The 22,731-nt window shown below is 39.8% G+C and overlaps 1 protein-coding gene across 1 annotated transcript in view; it reads right to left on the bottom strand.

Annotated features, from left to right (window-relative positions):
* Window positions 1-2,756: 2,756 nt before the first annotated feature.
* The window catches only part of LOC134539902 (protein tipE), a 73,758-nt gene continuing 53,783 nt past the window's right edge, over window positions 2,757-22,731 (bottom strand). Inside the window, exon 3 of the mRNA XM_063382254.1 lies at window positions 2,757-7,480. Within this exon, the coding sequence (XP_063238324.1) occupies window positions 7,417-7,480 (64 nt within the window). The 3' untranslated portion in view covers window positions 2,757-7,416. The remainder of the gene's footprint in view (window positions 7,481-22,731) is intronic.

The following is a 22,731-nucleotide window of genomic DNA, read 5'->3' as shown; positions in this document are numbered from 1 at the left end:
CTCTTTCAAACATGTGGGAAATTCATCAACTTGACATACCTACCGCGTTTCTCAACGGCATCTTAGACTCGGATGTATACATCAAAACACCAGAAGGTGTGATAAATAAGCCAGGGAAAGTATTGAAACTTGTCAGGAGCCTTTATGGTCTCAAGTCAGCTCCACGAAAATGGAATGAAAGATTCCATAACTTTATGGAAACTGTTGGGATGCAACGATCAAACTGTGATTTCTGCTTGTACAAAGGTGAAAATGTGTGGTTAATTGTTTGGGTTGACGACATGTTAATTACAGGAAAATCAGTCGAGTGCATCAAATTAAAACAGTCTTTACAAACAGAGTTCAATGCTAAAGATCTGGGGGAACCAAAGGACTTCCTGGGAACCAATATAATAAGGAATGGGAATCAAATGAAGATTTCACAAACAAGACTTATTGGCAAAATGTTGGAGAGATTTAAGATGCAGGACTGCAAAGGGGCAAATACTCCAATGGAAAATAATCTCCAGATTGACACAAAAGAACCTGTAAATGCTCAACTGCCATTCAGAGAACTTGTAGGTTCGCTCATGTATGTGGCTACTGTAAGCCGACCAGATATAGCCTACGCCACATCATTTTTGAGCAGACATTTACATAAACCAACAAACCAACTGTGGACTGCTGGTAAAAGAGTACTGCGATACCTGAAGAAAACTAGTGAAGTGTGTCTGACTTTTGAAACAAGTTCGGACAAAACCTTGTGTGCCTACTCTGATGCAGATTGGGGAGGAGACACAACAGATCGTAAGAGCACCAGCGGTTCAGTAATTTTTCATGGACAAAATCCTATTCTTTGGTCATCACAGAAACAGTCAGCAGTAGCACTATCAACAGCAGAAGCCGAATACGTGTCATGTGCAACAACAACTGCTGATCTTCTCTATCTTCAAGGTGTGCTCCAAGATTTCGAGAACAATACCGTGATACCCACCTTATACACAGACAATCAGAGTGCGATTAACATGGCTGTAAGTTTCGAGAATAGCAAGAGGTCAAGACATATTGACATCAAGATGCATTTTCTAAAGGATGTTATTACAAAGAAAATGCTCACCCTTAAGTATGTAAACACAGAAGAAAATGTAGGTGACATTTTCACAAAGGCTTTGGGACTGAACAAGTTTATATACTTTAGAGAAGCTTTGAAATTAAAATTTTTCTGTTGAAGGGTTTATATTGTGTCAAGTTAAAATTTTTCTGTCAACTGTCATTAAAATGTTTAACTTGAGGGGGAGTGTTAAACTGTTTGAGAAATGTTATGTTTTTCTATTGAGTTGGTACTTCTGGTACAGACGACGAGGGAGGCAGTTATCTATGAGTGGATGTAAAGACCAAGATGTGTATTAAATCGTAGTGTAACAATAGTGTAACATTTTGAATTACCATGTGTCTCTGCATGAAATAAATCTTATCATGTTTATTCATAAAGATAGCACAGTTTTCATCAAATGGGACACTTACTTGTTAGATGATCCTTACTTCACCAAAACAGTGTAATTTTGACTGATGCAATTTTAAAGTATAATCATTTGTAATAAGCATGTCCAACTAGTGGAACAATAAAAATAAATAATTAAGTACATGTGCAATGGAAAAATATACCATGTTGTAATGCAAAAATTAGTTTTAAAAAAACAGTTGCAAAATTTAAAAAAAATCTAATCTATTTGATACCTACATACATTTTGGTAGTGATTCCATGCTAAATATTTGACATTCAATTTAATATATTAAAAGATTAAGATTTTGTCATCTATGTTGAGTTTTTATTAAATATGCTGATTAATTTCATGATTTTTGTTGCATTTCAGTGTTATATGGTATATTGACATTCTTTTCGGTGTTATATTTCAGCTTTATCGCAATTCACCATATAATATTTTGTCCCTACCACTAACTAATAGTTTTGTAGGACTGTACAAAATGTTTTTTACCATAATTATAACAGATTTTAAGTTAATTTAATGTATTAAATCTGATGCAGAAATGTGAGTGATGCAAAACACACTTTTTTGTGATTCAGAAGAATAAACCAAAAACAATTAAAATACCTAATTCAGTTTTTTTCTATTTTTACATATTTCTGATAAACATTAAGAATTATCTGACCATATCTATCAAATAAATATTTCCTCTGCCTCAGTTAAAATCCACACAGTTACATCACACTAATGAAAAAAGAATAGTATTCTTTCAAGGCAACAATTCATCTTGCAGCCTCGCAGTCCTTTGACCTGCATACTGAAGTGATAAGACAATTTTTTTTCTTAGAAGCAGGAAGCATCAGCAGTGTAGCCAACATTAAATATTTTGGCAATAAAGCATTTTTATAGATTTTTACTTTGACACGACAGTCCCTCACAAATGTTCGCTGTATTCCTTGGTTGACTTGTCAAGTGTTCAGAAAATGCTTGTTCAATTATCACTGCAAAAAAGCCCTCTGTTCAAACACCACAACATAATTCTTTTACTCTGTGAAAAAAATATTTCATCGCATTTACACCTTTGCACTGTGGAATATTGCGCTATAAGTCTTTTTTTATGCACTATCTAATTTTCTAGTGAAGCTACAGTCAGAAAATCACACAAAATAGGTGTTACACAAGTACTATTCCAAATTTGGATAACAGTTTAAGGCGGTCAGACCTCAAATGTGTAGATGAATGAACTACATCTATAACAAAGCCAAGCTTCCATATCACAATAATAACTCCTTGCAATCAACAATTTTATTACAGAATTTAACTTTAGCAACACACTTAATTACAAATCACAGACATTTTGATTTCAAGCAAGAACACTCTCAAAGAGTTACTTAAGCTAGAAATACAGTAAATAAAATAACATTTATTGCATTTATGAAACATTAGTAAGTTATGAGAATGTGTGTTTTGTTAGGTATGAATTTCCAATAAAAGTAAGCTTACATTGCAGCAGAATTTTCATAAACAATAAATGTAGGACAAAAAATTTTCTTCACAAAAGCATTTTTTAAGCAATTTTACTGGTTATAATTATATATCCCATTGCAACAATCATACCACTCTTCCAGGGTAGCAAACTTTAAAAGATTTGTCCATGTGTGTTGATGTCAACAGTCATTAAATACTCTGAGTGAAAAGAAGACTTTACCAATTTACTGCAACATGGCTGTTATTTGTATCAGAACTGAAACTTGTTAAAGGGTCAGTTTTCTCCTCTCGGGGACTCTGGAACTCATCTCGATGAATTTCTAACCAGAATACCATTTTTGCTAACACTGCTGATAATGGTTTTGCAAGTGAGGAACATAACAATATTGGCCAATGGTTTGGTTTCTCATTTTATACAGCTTCAGTCTGTTGTCGCTTCATCTCATTTATGTCACATTCAGGTGAAATGAGTACTTACATGTCATGCCTAAGAAGTGAATTTTATCAAGTAATATAATATATATCTTACACTAATTGCAAAAACATATTGTCACACATAGGTTTTTATTGTTACTTATTACGTTACAGTTATCCTCAAATTTTTGTCAAAGATAATCAATAAAATATAGTACCTATTCCATTAATGTGTGATTGCACATTGCCTGTCAAATAAAACTTAAATAAGTTCCAGTGTTTCACTTAAAAAATTTTTAAACTAGCTGTCCATGTAAATGCAGCAATTCAACAGAGCAGCGCGCCTCTGCGGTATGTCACACTGATAACCAATAGCACGTGACCAGCCTTCCATCTGTCATTTCGACATTGCTACAGAATGTCTTACAATGAATTTCGCTAACCACAGTTCTCAAAATGAATACAGTGATATGAATATTCTAATTGAAGAGGGATGATATAACTAACCATTATGTCTTTGATGCATCATATTTAGACGGAGTTTAATCAAGAAAGTAATGCATTCACATTTCTTTATTTTTTGTATCCTGGCTTTCCCTCACTCAAAACAAAGTTTCAAACACCTAGAGCTCAAGAAAAATTTGTATTGTTTTGAAGTACTACAAGTGAAAAGACTCCGCTGGAACCGACATTCCAAATACTCCTTCACACCACACAGATGTGAGTCAACAACTGCCTGTCCAAACAATCAGATATTTTCCTGAACAGCACGCTGTTTATGGCTTCTAAGCGACAGGCAATGGTGCTGTAATATGCTTTATTGTTTTGTAATTGCTGTTTTTCGTCTTTCATTCCATTATCTTACTACTACACGTTTTGAACTCTAAATTGTAACTCTCATCGAATAAATAATTAATGATATTTTTTTAGGGTTTTAAAAACATTTATTTAACTGCGACAAACATTTTTATTTGCAATAATTAGGAAAGATGAAAAGCATTTTAAATAATGAACTGGTTAAGGGTTTATAATCTGTGTCATTTCACTATAAATCACTGTTCTTTGCTAATGGCTCTCTATCATTCGTGTCCAACTAATTGTTTCAGAAATAATAAAATTCTTGATTAATCTGTGTACCAGCGACCCGCCCGACTTAGCACGGGTGCAATGCTGATACTAAATATACTAAGGAATGTCTTTATATACAATGTTCACAGCTTTTTTTGGTCATTAGACAATACAAACATGTTTTCTTTAGAGGTTACTCTTGAAAGAGTGACATATAATTGGCCATGTGAAAAACACTCAATGCTCAAATCTAAGCCTGCAACGTTAAACGCGTGCGATCGCTGCTAATCATAAAGTGTTGTAGGGCGAAGCGCGGCCTTCGACGCGCTATTTATAGGCACGCGCCGCCGGCCCCCCGGCCGGTACCGCCGCAACCGCTATGTCCCTGCATTTTAAATCTGTAATATCTTCGAAAATATTCATTTAAATTACATGCTGTGAAGGGCCATATTGATCTATTTTAAATGCACAATGTATTTAAGGTACTTAATTGGATAAGGATTAATGCTGTATTGCTTAAAATCGCTTCGTAAATAAGCCATTATTTCTCGTAAAAAGTAAAGGATAAAAATTTTTATTGTGGGTTATCACTAAGAGATAGACATATACCATCCCGGACTTTTTTGTAGACCTTTTAAAGGTGTACAATACTGTAGTACATTATTTTGATCTATCTCGTAGGGTTCAGCCAGCGTTTGCAATGTAAGCGCAAAAAGAATGTGTTTATTTACGACATCACATTAGAAACCTCTAAAATTATCAGTGTTTCTCTACTATATTATCCATGTATTATACATATAAACCTTCCTCTTGAATCACTCTATCTATTAAAATTAATCACAATAAAATCCGTTGCGTAGTTTTAAAGATCTAGGCATACATAGGGACAGACAGACAGCGGGAAGCAACTTTGTTTTATACTATGTAGTGATTCACAATTATCACTAGAAAGTTGCATAATGCCACTCATTTTCAAAAATTTCTGATTTTGTATACATGGTTTACACATACTTTTATGTATATACATCCTATTCACTGTTTTTATCCAAACAAATTTTATTTTGCTTTATATCTGTTCTCAGTATTTTTCATTTTTCTACAAAAAGTGAACTTAAAGATTAATTTTATTGGAGCTCGGATTTTACATGATATTACAGTTCAAGGGTGGGGCAGGGAGGGGCTACTTCTAAGGAAACTCACTAATCAGCTCAAAATAACGAATATATTACTTAATTTATGGCCATTGAATATGAAAAATTATAGAGTAATTAACCTCCACTTACAACACATATTTGAACACACTCATAAGCATAAGTAGTAAGTATGTATTGTAAGGATCTATGGTTCTTAAGTGTCACATTTAATTAAAAAATTGCACGTTTTTTTTTTAAAAAAAAAAAGCACTTGAAGGTAATAAACTAGCAAAAAAAATTGTTTTTAAAAAGGATCATCTTTTGAAAACTTTTCTGGGGGAGAAAAACCGGACCTAACACTTTTCTGTGAATGGTGAGGGTGGGAAGGGGAGGAAGGAGGCTTTCCAGACCACTCTCCTCAAACCCCCAAAAACAGGCCTATCAAAAATTTATTCTTGATAAAGCTTTGTTTGGCTCTCCCACAACTCCTGGCTACTTCCAAGTTACAGTTCCAAACACTGTACAGGTTTTGTGCTAACTTGGGAAAATGCAGGTGAATCCATTGTTAACATCAACACACATTCCATGTCTTTATATGTAGATTGTTACAGCATGAAAGAAATGTTTGCACTCGGAATGTGTGCAAGTTGGTACAAAAAATTTGATTTGTATTAGACAAACATTTACATGAAATATATAAAAAGTAAATGTAACAGTTTAAAGACTACCTATATAAAAACAAATGCTGAATTATTAAGGAAGTGGCATATTTACATCAAATACAAGCTAAGCTGATCACAGGGATGGTAGATGAGTCATAGACAATTATAAATATAAATTAGGTTCCTTTAGTATCCTTTTCCTTGATAGTTGATACTATTGCAGGTATGGCCAAATAAAAACACTTAGGTTTCCTTAGTTGAGGAAAAGGTGAGAACTCGTGACAGAAACTTCTTCTAGGCTTAGTATTATCATCTAAATTAGTTTACAAACTTGCTTGTGTACATTTGAAAAATATTTTTTCGACTTGGTCCTTTTTATCATGTCTGTGAAAAATGGACGAAATAACGGCCAAATACATCAAAATTGTTGCGCATTTATTAACAAATTGCAAAAAAATTTATATATATTACAAATTAAACAATAAAGCGCCTCTCAACATAATGTTTCATCGGGTAACTTATAATTTAATATATTCAAAATACTGATTTGCAATAAAAATTCATCAGTACCTTATATGTTTTGATTGCATGTTTGGAAACAATTTACTAATTGTGAGCAATAACTGCCCCCAATGAAGTCAAAAGGTTTCAGCAAACTTAAGCATAGATATGCTAGTTCGACATCGACAAGGGCTAAACTTGACACTTGTTCGTCCGTCATTCGAGCTCCAGAAGGCATAATGGCCCAAGCGACACAATCACAGAACAGGCAAGTATACAGATGTGAAATGACACAGCACGCCATTTCGATGCAAAGCACTCGTAGGTCCTGATTGGTTGCACGTGGCTCCATTTACGCTCTGTGCACGGGTTGCCGCCCCACCCAGGTTAGTGCCTAAGAGCACACTGGGCATTCCGTTCCCTGAAGCCAGGCGCACCAGTGCTCATCGTGGTCAATTTTGCTTTGACATGATCTGTTGAGGGAATTGTGTCAAATGATAAGGTTATCGAGATTGTTGTAGGTATATCTGTCCCATGAGGCGTTGAAAGAACTTGGCCGAGTGTAGTGCAGCACGCTGAAGAAGAGATAACGGAACAACTCGCGCGCTCCAGGGGACGGAGGACTGGCCTGCCGCAGCCGGGGACTCGCTGCTCTGGTTGGCTGGCCCACCCCGCGGGTCCGCCTCAAACGTTGGCGATTGGCCCGTGGGAGGCGGAGATGCTCGTGGTCATCGACCTGGCCATGTTCCTGGAACAAAACCACATCTTGTTATGAACATTACGGGCTTTCGCGGCCACAGCCTGGAGTTGAGTCGGTAACTGCTACCCTGAAGATGGCGACTGCAAGGTCGACCGAAACGTCGGTGAAATCTTCGCCTTCGACGTGGCTACAACCCAGAAGCCATGCAACTAAAGCATCTCATTATCACTGTTAGTTGTTGATGACTGGCTGTCGTACTCGTTACCTGCCGCGGGAGGTAAAATGTTTGACTAAATTAAATTTGTTCCGTCCCTTCGTCAGAACGATTGAATTACCACCAACACCATGGAGTTAGGAATTACCAGGAGTTGGCATGCTGTGAAGTAGTTCAAGTCATTTCTCACTGCACCACCACCATATTACAACACCCGAAACATTGTGAAATGGTGATCGACCAAATCTGATAATGTTTGATAAGAATGCATTAGAATTTTCGTTGTAAAAACTGTTCCCACAATGCAAAAAAGATATTTGAACTAACGTTACTGTTGTCTTGCGAACATGGCGCAGACCATCAGTTGGTTATAAAGTGTCCTCCCGAAGAGTCCATGCGTGGTCAACCCCTGGCAACAACCAAATACAAAATGTTCTGCAACGTGTTTTGACCCCCATGAGTTTCCTTTGTCCATCTTTGGCGAATCTATAATTAGAGAAAGGTATATTTCTGGGGGGGGGGGGGGGGGATCACAAGTTAAGGCATTAGTCTAAATTTCCTCTCCTGGTCGTTAGAATAAGTTCTAATAATTGCAACTCTCTTAAAGCAAATCACAGGTATAGTTCAGCTACACCATTTTCATTGACTAAAGTATACAAGCAAAACGTGCTGCCCTATGCGATCCTACCCAATAAACGCTGTAAACATAAACATAGTGTGTTGAAATTTATAACAAAGTGAAAAATGTATTGTTTTGCAAAGTAAAAACTCCTTCTCTAGCTATAGTGCATTAAATTCTGAACAATATGTAAAATCCTGAGTATGTATTATTACGAGTGAAAAAACAGGTTTGAATTAATTAAAAACAGTTTCAATTAGTAACTACCATTTTCAATATTAATTAAATTACAACGCTGTAAACGCCTGTCCACAAACTAATCACTCTTTCATTAAGTCCACAGTTTACTTACTCTCCCACTCAAGGTCAGCTTGACAGTGGCTCTCCCTTCTGCTCAACTCTTTTCTCGCACCTCTTTCCCAACGCACTCGTCCGTCGCACACAGCACAGTCGCGATGGGCCAGTCTCCGCATGCGAATCCCGCCTCTCTTCGACCGCTTTAGCTCACCAAGAGGTCACTCGCCCTCCTGACTTCACTGCCTGCGAGGCTGGCATCACCTTTCTGTACTCCTAAGTCCCCTTCTAGAGTCGTCTCACACCCATTTGATGTATCTCATTATCAGGTTCGACTTGACATCCGAAGCCTCAAGAACAATGTCTTCCTAGTTACGCCACTTCACGGAGGTGAGGATCTGGGAACGTGTGGAACCCTCCAGAGGCGCTGAGTCATAAGGAAACGTAGGTGATGGAATCCGATTAGGCGTTGTAACGGCAATGGCGTGCCCCCCTCCCCTCACCCAATGATGAGCGCTTGGGCTGGCTGACTAGCTGGCCTGCCTCAGTGCCCCGCTATCCTCTTAACAGTACTTTATTTCAGTCAATAACATGTTGACAGATTAGTTGGAACGCTCTACAGTGCACACTTTCCTTCTCCTGGAGCCCTACTACCGAACGTGCCTAAGTGTACTGCGGGTGGCCGACCACTCTGACAAACCTTTACCAGGAGTATATCAATAACCTGGATACTGTAACCTACGTGTTAAAAATTTAATGGACCAAAAATTGGAAGGTGATTCTCTGTAAAGTAATAAGATAACTTTTTGAGACTTGTGGTATTACTTTATTCGTATGGGAAAGTTCAAATGAATTGCAACTAACCAAAAAATGGAACTGATCTCAAGAATAGACAAAATTGAGGTGGGTAGAAGTCGGGGCGACAATAGCTATGTTTTTTTTCGTGAATTCGATTCAAGTTCCAAACTGCGATGTGATGTTCTGATTCCTCTGGGTTGTCCACGGCCAGTGGTTCTATACTCGCAGTGTTATCGCTGGTCGGGCCGAGCAGACGGCTGCAGCTGGAGGCGGCGCTCACCTCCGGGCCTGAGCCGAGTGCGAGGCTTCTTCTGCATCCATCTCCCTGCAGCGGGGAGTGTAGGTGGCCGGTTAGAAATGGGTGTCACTCGTTGCTTCCTCAATTTCTTCACATTTGGTTTCGGCATGATTCCTTGCTGCTTGTGTAAAAAAATATTGTACACGAAATATTGAAGAGTAGTACATAATAGTTCCTCCGGGGACAGGGTTTAAGGGTGAGGATGAGAGGATACGGTTATTTCCCAGTGCTGTACCCCTGATGGTACAACACTACACGGTAGTTTTTAATAACGAGCGAGGTAAGTGCTGTGCGTAAATATAGTTTTATTTTCAAACTAAATTTGAGACAGACATAAACATTGAAAATGTTCTGTGGTTCATACACTTTGTCTCGCAGTACAGTTATACTCGTGAACGACTGTCTTTCTGTGAACATAAAATAATACGTAATTATACACCTGAAAATATAAGATTTAACACAAATTATTATTGCTTTAAAAATCCCTCGTACAAATCATTTTCTGAAAACTTAATTAAGGCCTTTGCTTTAATTATTACTTTTACAAGACATTTTTCTGAAAACGTTGTTAAGGCTGTTCAATAATATAGTATTCACCTTAACTTTAATTAAGACTGAAACTTACTAAATGCATCTGCCGTCATAAATTTATACACAGAAAACAAGTTAGTGACAGTGCGAATAATATTTAAAATTCTCACAAAATTACTTCATTATGAACAATTTATAAAATTATTATCGCCAATTTATTTCTCGCAACCTGAGAAAATTATTTATTGTTCAAATACGATCTCAAAAATTATAACATGATTTCTGAGAAAATGATTAACTGTTCCTATGTATATTTTCCTTGGTATAACTGCCCTAGCTTATACCCGCTCGCAATAGTAGTTTAAATTAAAAGTCACTCACCTTTTATCACGGGTCACAGTCGTGGGACTGCGCATACAAGTCCTCACAGCGAGTGAAGCACTCGCTGTCTGTACTCGTTTCGCGATGTCCTCGATGCTTTATCCCGCTCGTCGCTGCAGCCTCCAGACTCGTGCTGCGACTCGGCTGCCGACTTGTTCGACGATCTTGGGGATGGCGAGTAGAACTCGCAGGTGCAGTCTCCAACTGGTCCATGTGAATTACCCCGCACATGATGCTCGTGTTCAGTACAGCAGTGAACACAACTCTTTGGATAGCGACTCTGTTCGCTCGTCACTCGTGCTATGCCAATCGTGTCGTAATGAGTCTACTTAAATATTTTAGCTTCCTGCACATTGTGCCTGCCGACCTTATGTATACACCTGCCTTGAATTTCAATACTGAATATCACTTAGATGAAACGTTACTCGTTTCCAACAGAGCAACAAACTGCAAAATTCTTCATATGCTTACAAATTCCGTCACTGTTACCTTGTCTAACTTGCTACCAAGTTCCCGAAGTCTAGTCGTACTGAACATGTTCATTGTAGACGTAACTCAGACAACTCCGCATTTGCGTTACTCGTTACCTCTTCGCTGTTTGACGTACTCGTTCCAGGTTCTGCACTCTCCTCCTCGAAGATGAGCTCAGTCCTTGTTGCAAAATTAATATTGGTGTCTTACCACACGACAATGGCTAGGTCCAGATGAGTCTTCGACGCCTCTTCGTCGGGCAAGCCTCGTAACAAATATTTATTTCCAGAATGTCCCATACTGTAGTCGCCACTTGGTCATGTGGCGATGACGTCAGGGCTGCCGTAGGGCAGCCAACTTCTGAAAGTGGCGACGGGCCCGCGCGGCGATGAGAGAAGTCGACGGGTGGCCCGAAACCAGGTGGCAATGGCAGGCGGGCTGCCCACCACCAGGGGCAAGCAAGGTGGCTAGCCTGTCTTTAGGCGGCACTACTCAGAGCAGCCACGACAACCTAATTGTCAAAGTCATAACCTCAACGGCTTAGGGCGACTTTCAGATAAGGTATTTAATCCGTCTTTAGGAATTTTCTCTTTTGTAAAAGCAAAAAATTTTTTAAGGCGTTTCGAATTTAAAATTTGTGTTTTTTTTTTTTCAGTTTTCTTCCTGTCGAAAATGACATTTTTGAAATTTTGGCGAATTTTTGGCAAAATTTGAGTCTTTTTTCTACCAATTTTTGGCAAATTTTGAAGTTCAAGGTCATCTAAGATGGCCGCCGTGACGTCATGATGGTTTATTATTGATACCGTCCTCTCATTCCTTACCCTTAAACCCTGACTTCGGACGACCTATTTATATACTACTTTAAGTATTAAAAAGTATTTTACTCTCTAACGTAAAAAATAAAAGTGGTTTGGAGGAAATCTACCAAGTATTTTCGTTGCTAGCTCGCTTGCAAGTGAACGCTAGCCGCGCCCTTTACGAATTTTAGCGTTCGCTGCCGCGCGGTGGCGTCATTGTCATGGTGTAGCCATCCTTATTTGTGCAGCTGATGGGTTTTATTGTCTGCTTAAAGAATGATTGAAAACAGAGTATGACTGCACTCCGGTAGGAAGTCAACAAAAAAGCGCTTTCTTTCAATAAGACTTGCAGGCGCATACGTCGCCATTGGATGGTACTCTTTGATTGTCCAGAATTTGAGTGTATTTGTCAATGACAAGTGAAATCAGGCACCGCTTATAAATTTTAAGGTTTGCCGCAATATTTCACTAATTCCTCGGGTCCGCTTTCACGAGAGTGACCTTGACAAAGAGGCGCGTTCTTTGACGGTGTCCAGTCCCCAGGGCGAGAGGCCTCGGTGGCAAATATAGCCAGAGATGGCAACTGACCGCGCCATAGAGGTCACACTTCGCCGAGCGGAAAACTAGGCGAAGCGACGCGATGCGCTCTTCGGAACAGTGGTTCTTTTTTGTTTTTATTATGCCTGTTTGTCACGCCTCGACGCCGCCAGCAGCAAAGCCGACCTTCCAGTTCCTCCGGTGGGACGCTGGGGCGTCAGAGTATAAATATCGCTCGGACGTCTGTATTTCTGTGGGCTCCGTGCGTCAGCCTGTTCCATCGCCTTCGAGCCTGGACGCGCAGGAAGGCCGTTGAAGAACTGTCTGCAGGATCGGGGTAGTTGGAGTCGGAATTCGACACAACAAAACACAGGAATACGGGAGAGGAAATAGTTTATCCCTAGATCGATATTAATAAAACGTGGGAAACAGAAATCGGGATGACCTTACAAAGATTCCAACTCCTGGCCCTCTAGAATCCGAGGCCAGCGCATTACCTGTGTATTATCTCACTAAGAAGTGTCCCCTTGTGAAATATTGACCTTTATAATCTTCTTTTAAGAAATTGTCTCAGAAGCGTTCATCTTCTTTTATAAAACTATACTAGGGATATTCTTAGAGCAAGGTCCGTTTGGTTATTAAAAATAATTAACTCTTGAATAAAGGTTTTTATTGACATTTTTAGTTTATTTCATATCTACTTTATTTTTTTACATAATCGCCAGTTTGTTCTAAGCACTTTTCGAAACAATGCACCAGTTTCTTTAACCCCTCTGCATAGAAGTTCGCCGCCTGGGAATTAAACCTCTAGGAAGCGCGGCTACTCGCACTGCAGACGAGTAAAGCGGGAAGCCCGCACACAGGGGCATTGCACAGGGGCAGGTGCAGATCCTTCTGCACACAGAAATCGAATCACGACGCGTGTCCTCACACGCCTGACCTCGCTCTCCTTGTCTCCTGGTGCTGCCAGGTGTGTGACTCGCAAGATGCCATCGGCTTGGTCGTCGCGGGGCCTGGGGTGCCCCTGTGTGCGGGCTTCCCGCCTCACTCGTCTGCACTGCGAGTAGCCGCGCCTGCCAGGCGTGTGACTCGCAAGATGCCATCGGCTTGGTCGTCGCGGGGCCTGGGGTGCCCCTGTGTGCGGGCTTCCCGCCTCACTCGTCTGCACTGCGAGTAGCCGTGCCTGCCAGGCGTGTGACTCGCAAGATGCCATCGGCTTGGTCGTCGCGGGGCCTGGGGTGCCCCTGTGTGCGGGCTTCCCGCCTCACTCGTCTGCACTGCGAGTAGCCGTGCCTGCCAGGCGTGTGACTCGCAAGATGCCATCGGCTTGGTCGTCGCGGGGCCTGGGGTGCCCCTGTGTGCGGGCTTCCCGCCTCACTCGTCTGCACTGCGAGTAGCCGTGCCTGCCAGGCGTGTGACTCGCAAGATGCCATCGGCTTGGTCGTCGCGGGGCCTGGGGTGCCCCTGTGTGCGGGCTTCCCGCCTCACTTGTCTGCACTGCGAGTAGCCGCGCTTCCTGGCACGTGACTGGCTGCTGTTTGCTGGACTGTCATTGAAGATGTTGCCGCGGCCGCTTTGTGGGTGACTGCGAACGGTCCGTCGTCAAGCTGACGAGGAAGAACTCAAGACTGCCGTTTCAACTGGTTTCATTCTCAGACGGCGATCTATTATGCGGAGGAGTTAAAGAAACTGGTACAGCGTTACTAAAAGTGTTTACAACTGAATAGCGATTATGTAGGAAAATAAAGTAGTCAATAAAAACCTTTTTTCACAGGTTTATTTTTAAATGACCAAAAATACCTTAATTTATGAAAATTCCCCGTATTAAAAACATTCTGAGTTTTTCCGTTAAGTGAAAACATCTAAATTTACCTCAAAAAGTATATTTACATTTTTTCTTTACCCATCTTTCGCTTGTCTTGGCGAGCTTTTGTGTCTCTTAAAAGCATTGTGTGGTTCCTTCAGCCCTTGTTTACTGCCAAGGGAAAAAAAGTCTCTCTTTTGTTTGCGTTCCTCCGGCTTCCTTGAATGGCTAGCGACTTTTCCATTACGCGCTGTTAGCCAGGTACCACGTACAGCACTGCGCTCTTTAGAAATGTCATCTGCAACTAGATACCGAAAACAGAGTGGCCTTATTTCTTTGTTATCGACATCACACTGTGTATAAAGAATTTTTTCTGTGCTTTATACATGGCCTCTCACCTTTCTCACGAATAATGTATAATCATACATAAACAAAACATAATTTTGGAATCTCTGTAGAGTGTTGTCCCAGAAGACTTCTAGCAGCCCCAGATTAGAACGTGTGTAATTTGGTGGAAGTCATGCCTTCTTTTACACTCTTTAATTACACCTTCATACAAAATTTATACACGAATTTTCATGCATTATTTATCGAACTTCATCTGTGCAGTTATAGGAGAAGTTTTTTTGTTTATCTGCAGAGTAGTCGAACCTCCGATAGTCCTGTCGTCGTTCCCCTGCCGTCAGTGCCGAACGTGCATGAAAGTATAAAAGTTGTGTCATAGTTTTGCTTAATTTTCAGCATTTTATCTGTGTCGATACAGATGATTATTTTGAAAAAATTCAAACATGATAGCTTCAAACATATTTTTTTTTACAAAGCATTTTTTTATTAAAACAATTATTATCAAAGTCTAAATCATATATATTTTTTACTGTGTGAAACATAAAAAAATCACTATTTATGTTAACGCCATTTTTATAATGGGGTAAAAAGTATTTTCCACTTCAATTGAACTCAAAATCGATACCTGAAATCGGTACAAGCTGTTATAATTTATGTTAATTGTTTATCAAGGTGACAGGTGGTCAAACGAAAAAAAAAAATACATATCAGAGTGACGTATTAAATATCATTTTTAAATACGGTACGATACGAACAGAAGTTGCGCCAGTTTGAGACTCTTATCATCCCTGGACATGGCATGGGACTGGCTCGTAAGTTGAAGGCATATGCAGAAAGGGGAAGGGGGCAGTGAAACAAACATAAACTTAAAACCTTTGTATCTGTGTGGTACACCTGGTGTCTTGCCACAGTTTATCGAGGGGTTTGCGAGTCGACTACAAATCCACATTTTAAGAAACACCTAACGAGTGAATCTCAGGCAATAGTCACACAAATCAAGGCATTATCAGCCTCGGTGCCGCGGATTATTATAATACAGTACTCTAACAGCTTGTTTTTAATTTCTTACTATGCGTGACTCGGGAACTAGTGTTTTGTTTTTCCCTTTTCCAGAGAGTCTCCTCTGATTGGTTGGTCGGTGCGAATGCTGGCTTTGATCCCCAGTCATTGCCACGGGGTACTAAACTTTACTTCTGTTGCTGTCGTTGGCCAGTCTTCGACACACTCAAAATACCTTCGGTTGGACCCGCTGGCTTAAAGCGTGTCGCATTAAAGACTGAACAGGCACACCAACATAAGTATTGTTCAACACCCTGGTGGGCTAGCACACTGCCGAAATGTATGGCGATATCGCAGGCTAAAGGAAGGTATACAGGAAACGAAAGAGGCCATATTGGTTTCAGCAGTTTTTCTGCCCCAAATTTTTATTCTCGTTTAATATTGAGTGTTTGCCCTCGTGGAGGCACAGTGCACTCACTAAAATATTTACAAAGCACATACCATAGTGTCTGTCGACAGTTTTATTACAGCCGTAGTAAATTCCCCAAAAGAAAAATTAATTACATACCAAACGCAAATGACTTCACAAGAAAAAAAACTATTTGTAGCAGCAAATCACTATTAAGTTCAAGCATACAATTGAGTCATAAACCATGCTTTAATGAAACCAACTTTTGAAAATCAAACGACATAAAATTGATATGACAAGTAAACTGTTGAAAGCAAGATGGTATTTTTCGGTTGTTATCTGAACTTCCACTCGGCACCACCAGGCCGTATCTCGGGCGCTCATGGCACTCCGCCCCGGGCCGCGCCTCTCGACTGTCGAGACCTCCTCGCCCTAGGGCGCTCCTGCGAGCAAGTGGTGCTCTGGTGCTCACGGCGTGGAGCCGGCGCCATTGTCTAGGCCCGGCGGCGTTATCCCCGCACTCCCTGAGCTCTCCGCGTCCAACCCCTCCCCTCCCCTGGTCTCATACTTGTCGAAACACATTACAACCACACGAAACGTGTCAAATCAAACATAGAATATGTTTCCGCGCAATACTCAGTTTGCAATAAACGTAAAACCAACTCTTATTCCTGGGCCACCCTCTGCCTGCTTAACCCTTGCAATATTTAACCCATATGCCCGGTGTTATCTGGGCCCAATCTAATAAGCTTTAGTCTAGATCTAAGATAGGGGAGATAGTCATGGCACCGAGGACATAACTAAAGGGGGTAGACGAGTCTTGGGACCCGGACGCCGCATTTGTTAGGGGGGCGCTAAACTAGCAGAGTAATTTTTACTGTAGATATCTACTTGAATATCGTAGTGTTAGAACACCAAAAAAAAATGTTGGTGGTCAAATGAATTGAATTATTTTTACTGTTAGATACATACATGTGCATCGTCAAATATTTAAAATCCTGATTTTTCGCATACTATCCAACTTGCGATGTATTAAAAATGAAATTAATGCAAATAAATCTATTTATTTACCATCTAATTTGAGTAAAAAATATTTGTAATGGTGCAGTGGGATAAATACGTGGTGGCAATATGAGGTATTGTCGGGAAAGGTTTTTGTTAGGTTGGTTTGAATGAAAACGAGTGTCAAGACGAGTTGTTGCCCCGGGTGGAAACTAGCCTAGTCTCGTCCCTGCGTGGCACCAGTCGACGCCACGGCGGGCCACTCCGCGAACAAAACACGCGTGGTTAACACCCGGCATGGTTGGGCGTAAAACTTCGGCCTGGAACGCACCTAGACTATTCCCTAGCACGGACCCCTCTCAAAGAAATACACTTAGCTTTAGTTGGATTAGGAAAAAAACCTCAGGGAAATCCTCCGAGACTTCGTGAACACGCTCCCACCTCGTCTCCTGCCCCGCACTCCTGACGGACATGTTGGAACACGTCAGTTATTATCTGGGACTGGTGAACGGTTCCTGTGATGTATCCATGCTAATCTTAGGGGAGGGGAAGCGGTGAACTTGAGTACATCACTGGGAATTAATGAAGGTAGTTAGTTACTCATTGGCTGGAAAACCACCAGTAAAGTTGGTAACAAGTGCACAGAATACGTTTTCTGTAATTTTACAAAAGATTCCTTTGGAAACCAGTTGCCCAGTAATAGTTCATAATGCTATAAAAATATTGTAACTTTATACATCACACGGCTATGGTTAATTTTGCAGGTTTCAAGATAATACTGAGTATTTCTTAGAAACATTTGGGCATAATTTCATATTTTAATTGAAGTTTCATTCAAGCACAATTTTTTAAAGCAATAATAAAGATAATCTAATATTCAATAATTGGACTTTATAATGTTTTTATGCTTATTAATGTGCGCAGTTAATACTAGAAAGCTATTCAGGGAACGTTTTACAAATAACTTTAACTATTGGAGAAACTGGGATAAAACAAAGCATAAATTCCAAGATAAGAATCCGGATCCAGTACGACTGCGAACACAATTTTGTAGATTCATGTAAATGTACAAATTTACAAATATCTGTAATTTTACATGAATATATCTGTTTCGTTTACAAAAAATAAAATTTACAAAGTGATTCCACAATACCAAGTCTTGAGCAGGGCCACCGTGTACACGGCAGAGATCTTGAACTGGGGACCAGAGGGTTTTATAGTCAAAAGGGTAGTATATTCAAGAGGGTAGTATATTCAAGAGGGTAGTATATTCAAGGGGGTTGTATATTCAAGAGGGTAGTATATTAAAGAGGGTTGTAAAAGCGATCATCACGGCTCAGCAGTTCCTGTTCTTCGGGGCTTTGCGAAGTCTCACTTCCTTCTTTAATGCAGTTACAGGCCATTTCCTTCCCCCAACGTGCTCTATTTTAGTCCTTATGGGCTCGTCCCTAATTAACTTGTATCGATAAGTCATAAAAATTTATTTAAATCTCTTCAAAATGCGTTGCTTTATAACTCTGAGGAAACAGTTAAGTTCATAGATGGTTAAATGGAAAATAATTAGGCGTTAATTCTCAATTTGTCACTGGCTGAGATGGGCCTAATAAATCTGAATTTATTTCGTGCATTGGTTTTAAGTAGTATATACACTCTAGCAGACGAAAACAAGATGGGGTCTCCAGTAGACGAAAACAATATGGCGGACGTGACATCGTTCTTGCTAGTGATATATGTACCTTGGCATTAGTGGTAGCAGGTCAGTCTGCTGGCGGCTTCAGTGGAGGCAGGTTCCGTCACTATTTTTCTGATTTTTGCCCTCACCGGGTTCGAACCGAAGACATAGGTGCGTTTTTTTAAATAATAATTTATTGAAATTTATTTATTTAATTTTTTATAAGTTTTAAATTTTTTTCTATTCTAGCATATAAATTAAGGATTTTCAAGATGACGGACGTACAGATAATTTCAGTGGTTAGGTCCACATTCAAGATGGCGGGTGTTATGTAATACATTATTATTATTTTTTTAATTTTTATTAATAATTATTTGTTTTAGTTTTTATTAATAAATTACATGTTTACTCTCGCCGGGAATTGAACCGAGGACATAAATCAATTAGTAACTAAACAATTGAAGTAAGCATTTTTTAAAATATTTTTTTTGGAATTGTTTCGGAATTTTTTGGTCGAAAATCAAAGAATTAGAATTTTATGGTTGAGGTCAAGTTACTGATCTCGCTGGCTTCGGGCGGCTTGCCTTTAATAGTCTTAAGCCATTTTTAGGAATTTTTATTATTTCTAAGGCAAAGGTCTTTGAGGTTTTTCGAATTCCGATTATTTGAATTTTCAAGGAATAAAACGGGAAATTTTCCTCAAAACGGGAATTTTCCCCTAGAAATAGGTACAATTTTAGAAATTTTGAGTAATTTTGATTCCAAAATGGCCACCGTGACGTCACAATCCAAAATGGCGGCCTGGTCCTCTGACTCAAAGCCCTGAAGCCTGGGGCCGGAGGAACTATTGTTTTAAAATTGCTCTTATTGATAAACATGGAGGAAGGGTATCTTCTTTCAAAGCTTATTTCGAAGAAATTATGACTAACTCGAACAAATTTTTCATATAACTCGTTGGGGAAATTTAACTCCCCCCCCCCCCCCCCACACACACACATAAAGTGGAACCCACTAGGCTATCCCATGAAAGGGCTAGCCAGTTTGTTGTCACTCTTGACAGATTATTAAATAAATAAAATAAAGTACTTTTGTTTTCCACACAGCTAGACCAACAAACTATACACCAGCATCCCCCCCCCCCCCGAAATTTAAGAAGATTATTCAGCTGTAGAACTATTCTAAAACCAGTGATAAAGTTACTTGCCTGAATAGTGCACTCGTTCGTGGTTTGTACTAAAGCATTCTCCCTCCTCCCCCACTTCAATGTTAACTCCACCACTGCCCCGCCCCTTAAGTACTGCGGTGCGAAAGGAAAATCCTTGTTCGAGGGGAAGGGGTGGAGGGGGAGGGTGAAAATCAATATGTGGAGCGCCCCTGGACCAGCAACCCCCGAATTCTCTCCCCCCCCCCCCCCTCTACATCACCCTATGCGCCCGGAGGCGCAGCATGACGTCATGAGTCACGTGCCCTTGGATACTCCTGTGGGCCGTGATTGCGGAGACCTGCGTTACCCCCCTTCCCCCTACTCCTTTCCACTGGCACGACTCACGACCCTATCACGTGTCGCAGCTCGGCGCTGTGATTGGCAAGAGCGAGTTTTAATCTTTCGCTGTGCCTTGCTCGAAATGGCTTTTTTTTTTTTTTTTTTTTTGCCCAAACAACATTTACCTAGCTAGAAACTGGTGACGTGTTTTATTATTTCTTTCTTCGTTCACTGTGTCAAATCAATGGTCGCGTTGGTTTTAACTTCCAAACAAAAATATATATTTTGACATTAAAACTGTGTGTTGTTCACATTAAATAAAGTTAAATGCAACCAACTGAAATACATAGTTTAGTTAATGTTTCATTATTTTTTTTATGAAAAGTAAATAGTGGTTTGGTTGGTATAATATTTTACGCACCAACAATTATATTGTTTCGGGGAGATGATTGACTTACTTAATATCAATTAGGATCTAGTTATGCTTTAGTATTCCACTCCCAGCAATGTGAAGCTCCCACCGCAGAGTTCCCGGTTCTTGTCGGGATTTATGCGAGTGTGAATGTGGCGGACGTCGCCCGTGGACGGAGAGCTTCCATAAACTACAATCCCCCTCTGGTTTGCCACTCGGTGGTCCAATTCCCGCCCTTTTATCCCCCCTCCCCTTCCCAATCCATTTTCCTTCTGACCAGAGAGCCCCTCGTATCAAAAATATACCAGCAAAACTTTGGATTTCAACGTTTACAATATTATTTCTCTTCGTAATCATGCTGCAGATTGTTCTGACGGAACGAATATAAAAAGGGGTGGGAAAAGGCTGGAGTGTTGGTAATTATTACAGCATACTGAAGCGAAAGGAAGTCTGCTAATCAGTTTAATTTCATTGCCCATCTGTTTTGGACAGTTCAAATTTTGGCTCAAAACACCTACTAACAAACTACTGCCTTGAAAGTAAGTTAATTCTGCGTCTGACAGTTCAATATTCAGCGTAATTATTTTGGCTTATGAATTTTCCTACACGAAGGAAGTAAGAGGTTTATACGTCTCTGTTCTCACTGCCACAGTAAGGTGCAATATTAATTACCGCTCAACAGATTTTGTTGAAACTTCAGCATTAATGGGTAACTATTTTAGAATTTTTGAATTATCTGTTTATAAAGTTTATTTCAATAGATGAGTTTCATGAAAATCGATTTCTTACGTAAGCATGAAGTGTGTTCAACAAAAAACAAAAGCCTTCAATTTATAACTTTTAAGTCAGAAATCTGTGAAATGTATGACGAGAAGATAATCATGCTCTTATCGGCAGTCACAAAATTAAATTGTGATAAACTTACATTTTCAATTTATTGTGTGGAATCGTAAATAATTGATGGTGCATTAGGTCATAGATCATAAAAGAAAGATGCTATTATACTGAAGCAATATAATCTTCGGTGAAATTGTTGATAGAACATTTCACCCAAGAAAACTCCTACGCAAGTGCGAAATTATAAGTTTTTTTGTGCATTTTTAACTATGTTAAAAGACTTTAGAGGCAGAAGCTGATCTCAACATTTTCTCTGCAATGATGAAAAAGATATCCGCCTGACAAATATGTGGTGGCAACGAAACGATTTAGAAGTGACTCACAAAACTATTTTGTAATCTAGGACAAATTTATTCAGACGCTGCCAAATGTTTTGTTGATACCTAGCACGTTAAAAAAATATATATTTGCTTTCACCACAAACTTATTGGTCAGGGAGAATTTCCACAAAGTATTTTCAGGGACTACAAAACAGTTTCGTAATGATATTTCTACGCTCAAAATTCTACAGATCTTTGGAAAATACTTCAAGTATCACTACTGGGAATACAAACCTACGTGTCAAATGCTACAAGAAGCGTACTGTAAAATGCTCTCTGGTGCATATCTCGACTTGAGGTCTTGATCTCGTTTGGTGTATGCAGTTCAAATAATGCGATAAATATTCAGGCTCCACTCTCCTCTCTTGCCCCAGTCAGCAGTTAAGCGAATTTGAATCCAAATGTGAAGGAATCAATGTTTTAACAGCAAAATATTTCACAGCGATGTAATTTTCGTATACCTAATGATTACTACAACTAAACCAATTTTTTTCTTCTTTTATCTAGAATTTTATTAACTTTGATCAGATTTGAACCAATCTGAATTAGAAATATTTTAAGGTACAGTTAAATAAAGACGCTTCATGACTAGTATAACCCCTAAAAGACGTTTTTTCAATCAGATCTAAGACTAATATATTCTAAATTAGAAAGGTTAAGTCAATTTTTGAATTGAATTTCGTGTTGAATGCATACGCGTGATAATGCTCTTGGTGCTACACCCGGTGACTATGCTGTACAAAGTGCGACTCCTGTAGGTCCAGAAGTGGCGGAGTGGTAAAGAGGAGAGTGGTAAGAAACTATCAGCTTAGGGAGACCGTCATCTACAAGGGTAAAATCACCTCAAGCTATGGGAGGTAGACGTCCTCTACTGCTCCTAGGGGGCAAGAAGCCTGGCTGGAGGTACAGTTCTGCGCCTCTACACAAGCAACACACAGAGAACACACACACGTCACGTGACTACCGTCCTGTGGGCTGTTGCTTTCCAAACACGAGGTGACGTCGTTTATGTACTA

The sequence above is a fragment of the Bacillus rossius genome, chromosome 1, assembly GCF_032445375.1.
Source record: "Bacillus rossius redtenbacheri isolate Brsri chromosome 1, Brsri_v3, whole genome shotgun sequence".
Lineage (NCBI taxonomy): Eukaryota > Metazoa > Arthropoda > Insecta > Phasmatodea > Bacillidae > Bacillus > Bacillus rossius.
Note: the sequence above shows the minus strand (reverse complement) of the source record. Positions and strands in the feature narration are given on the sequence as shown.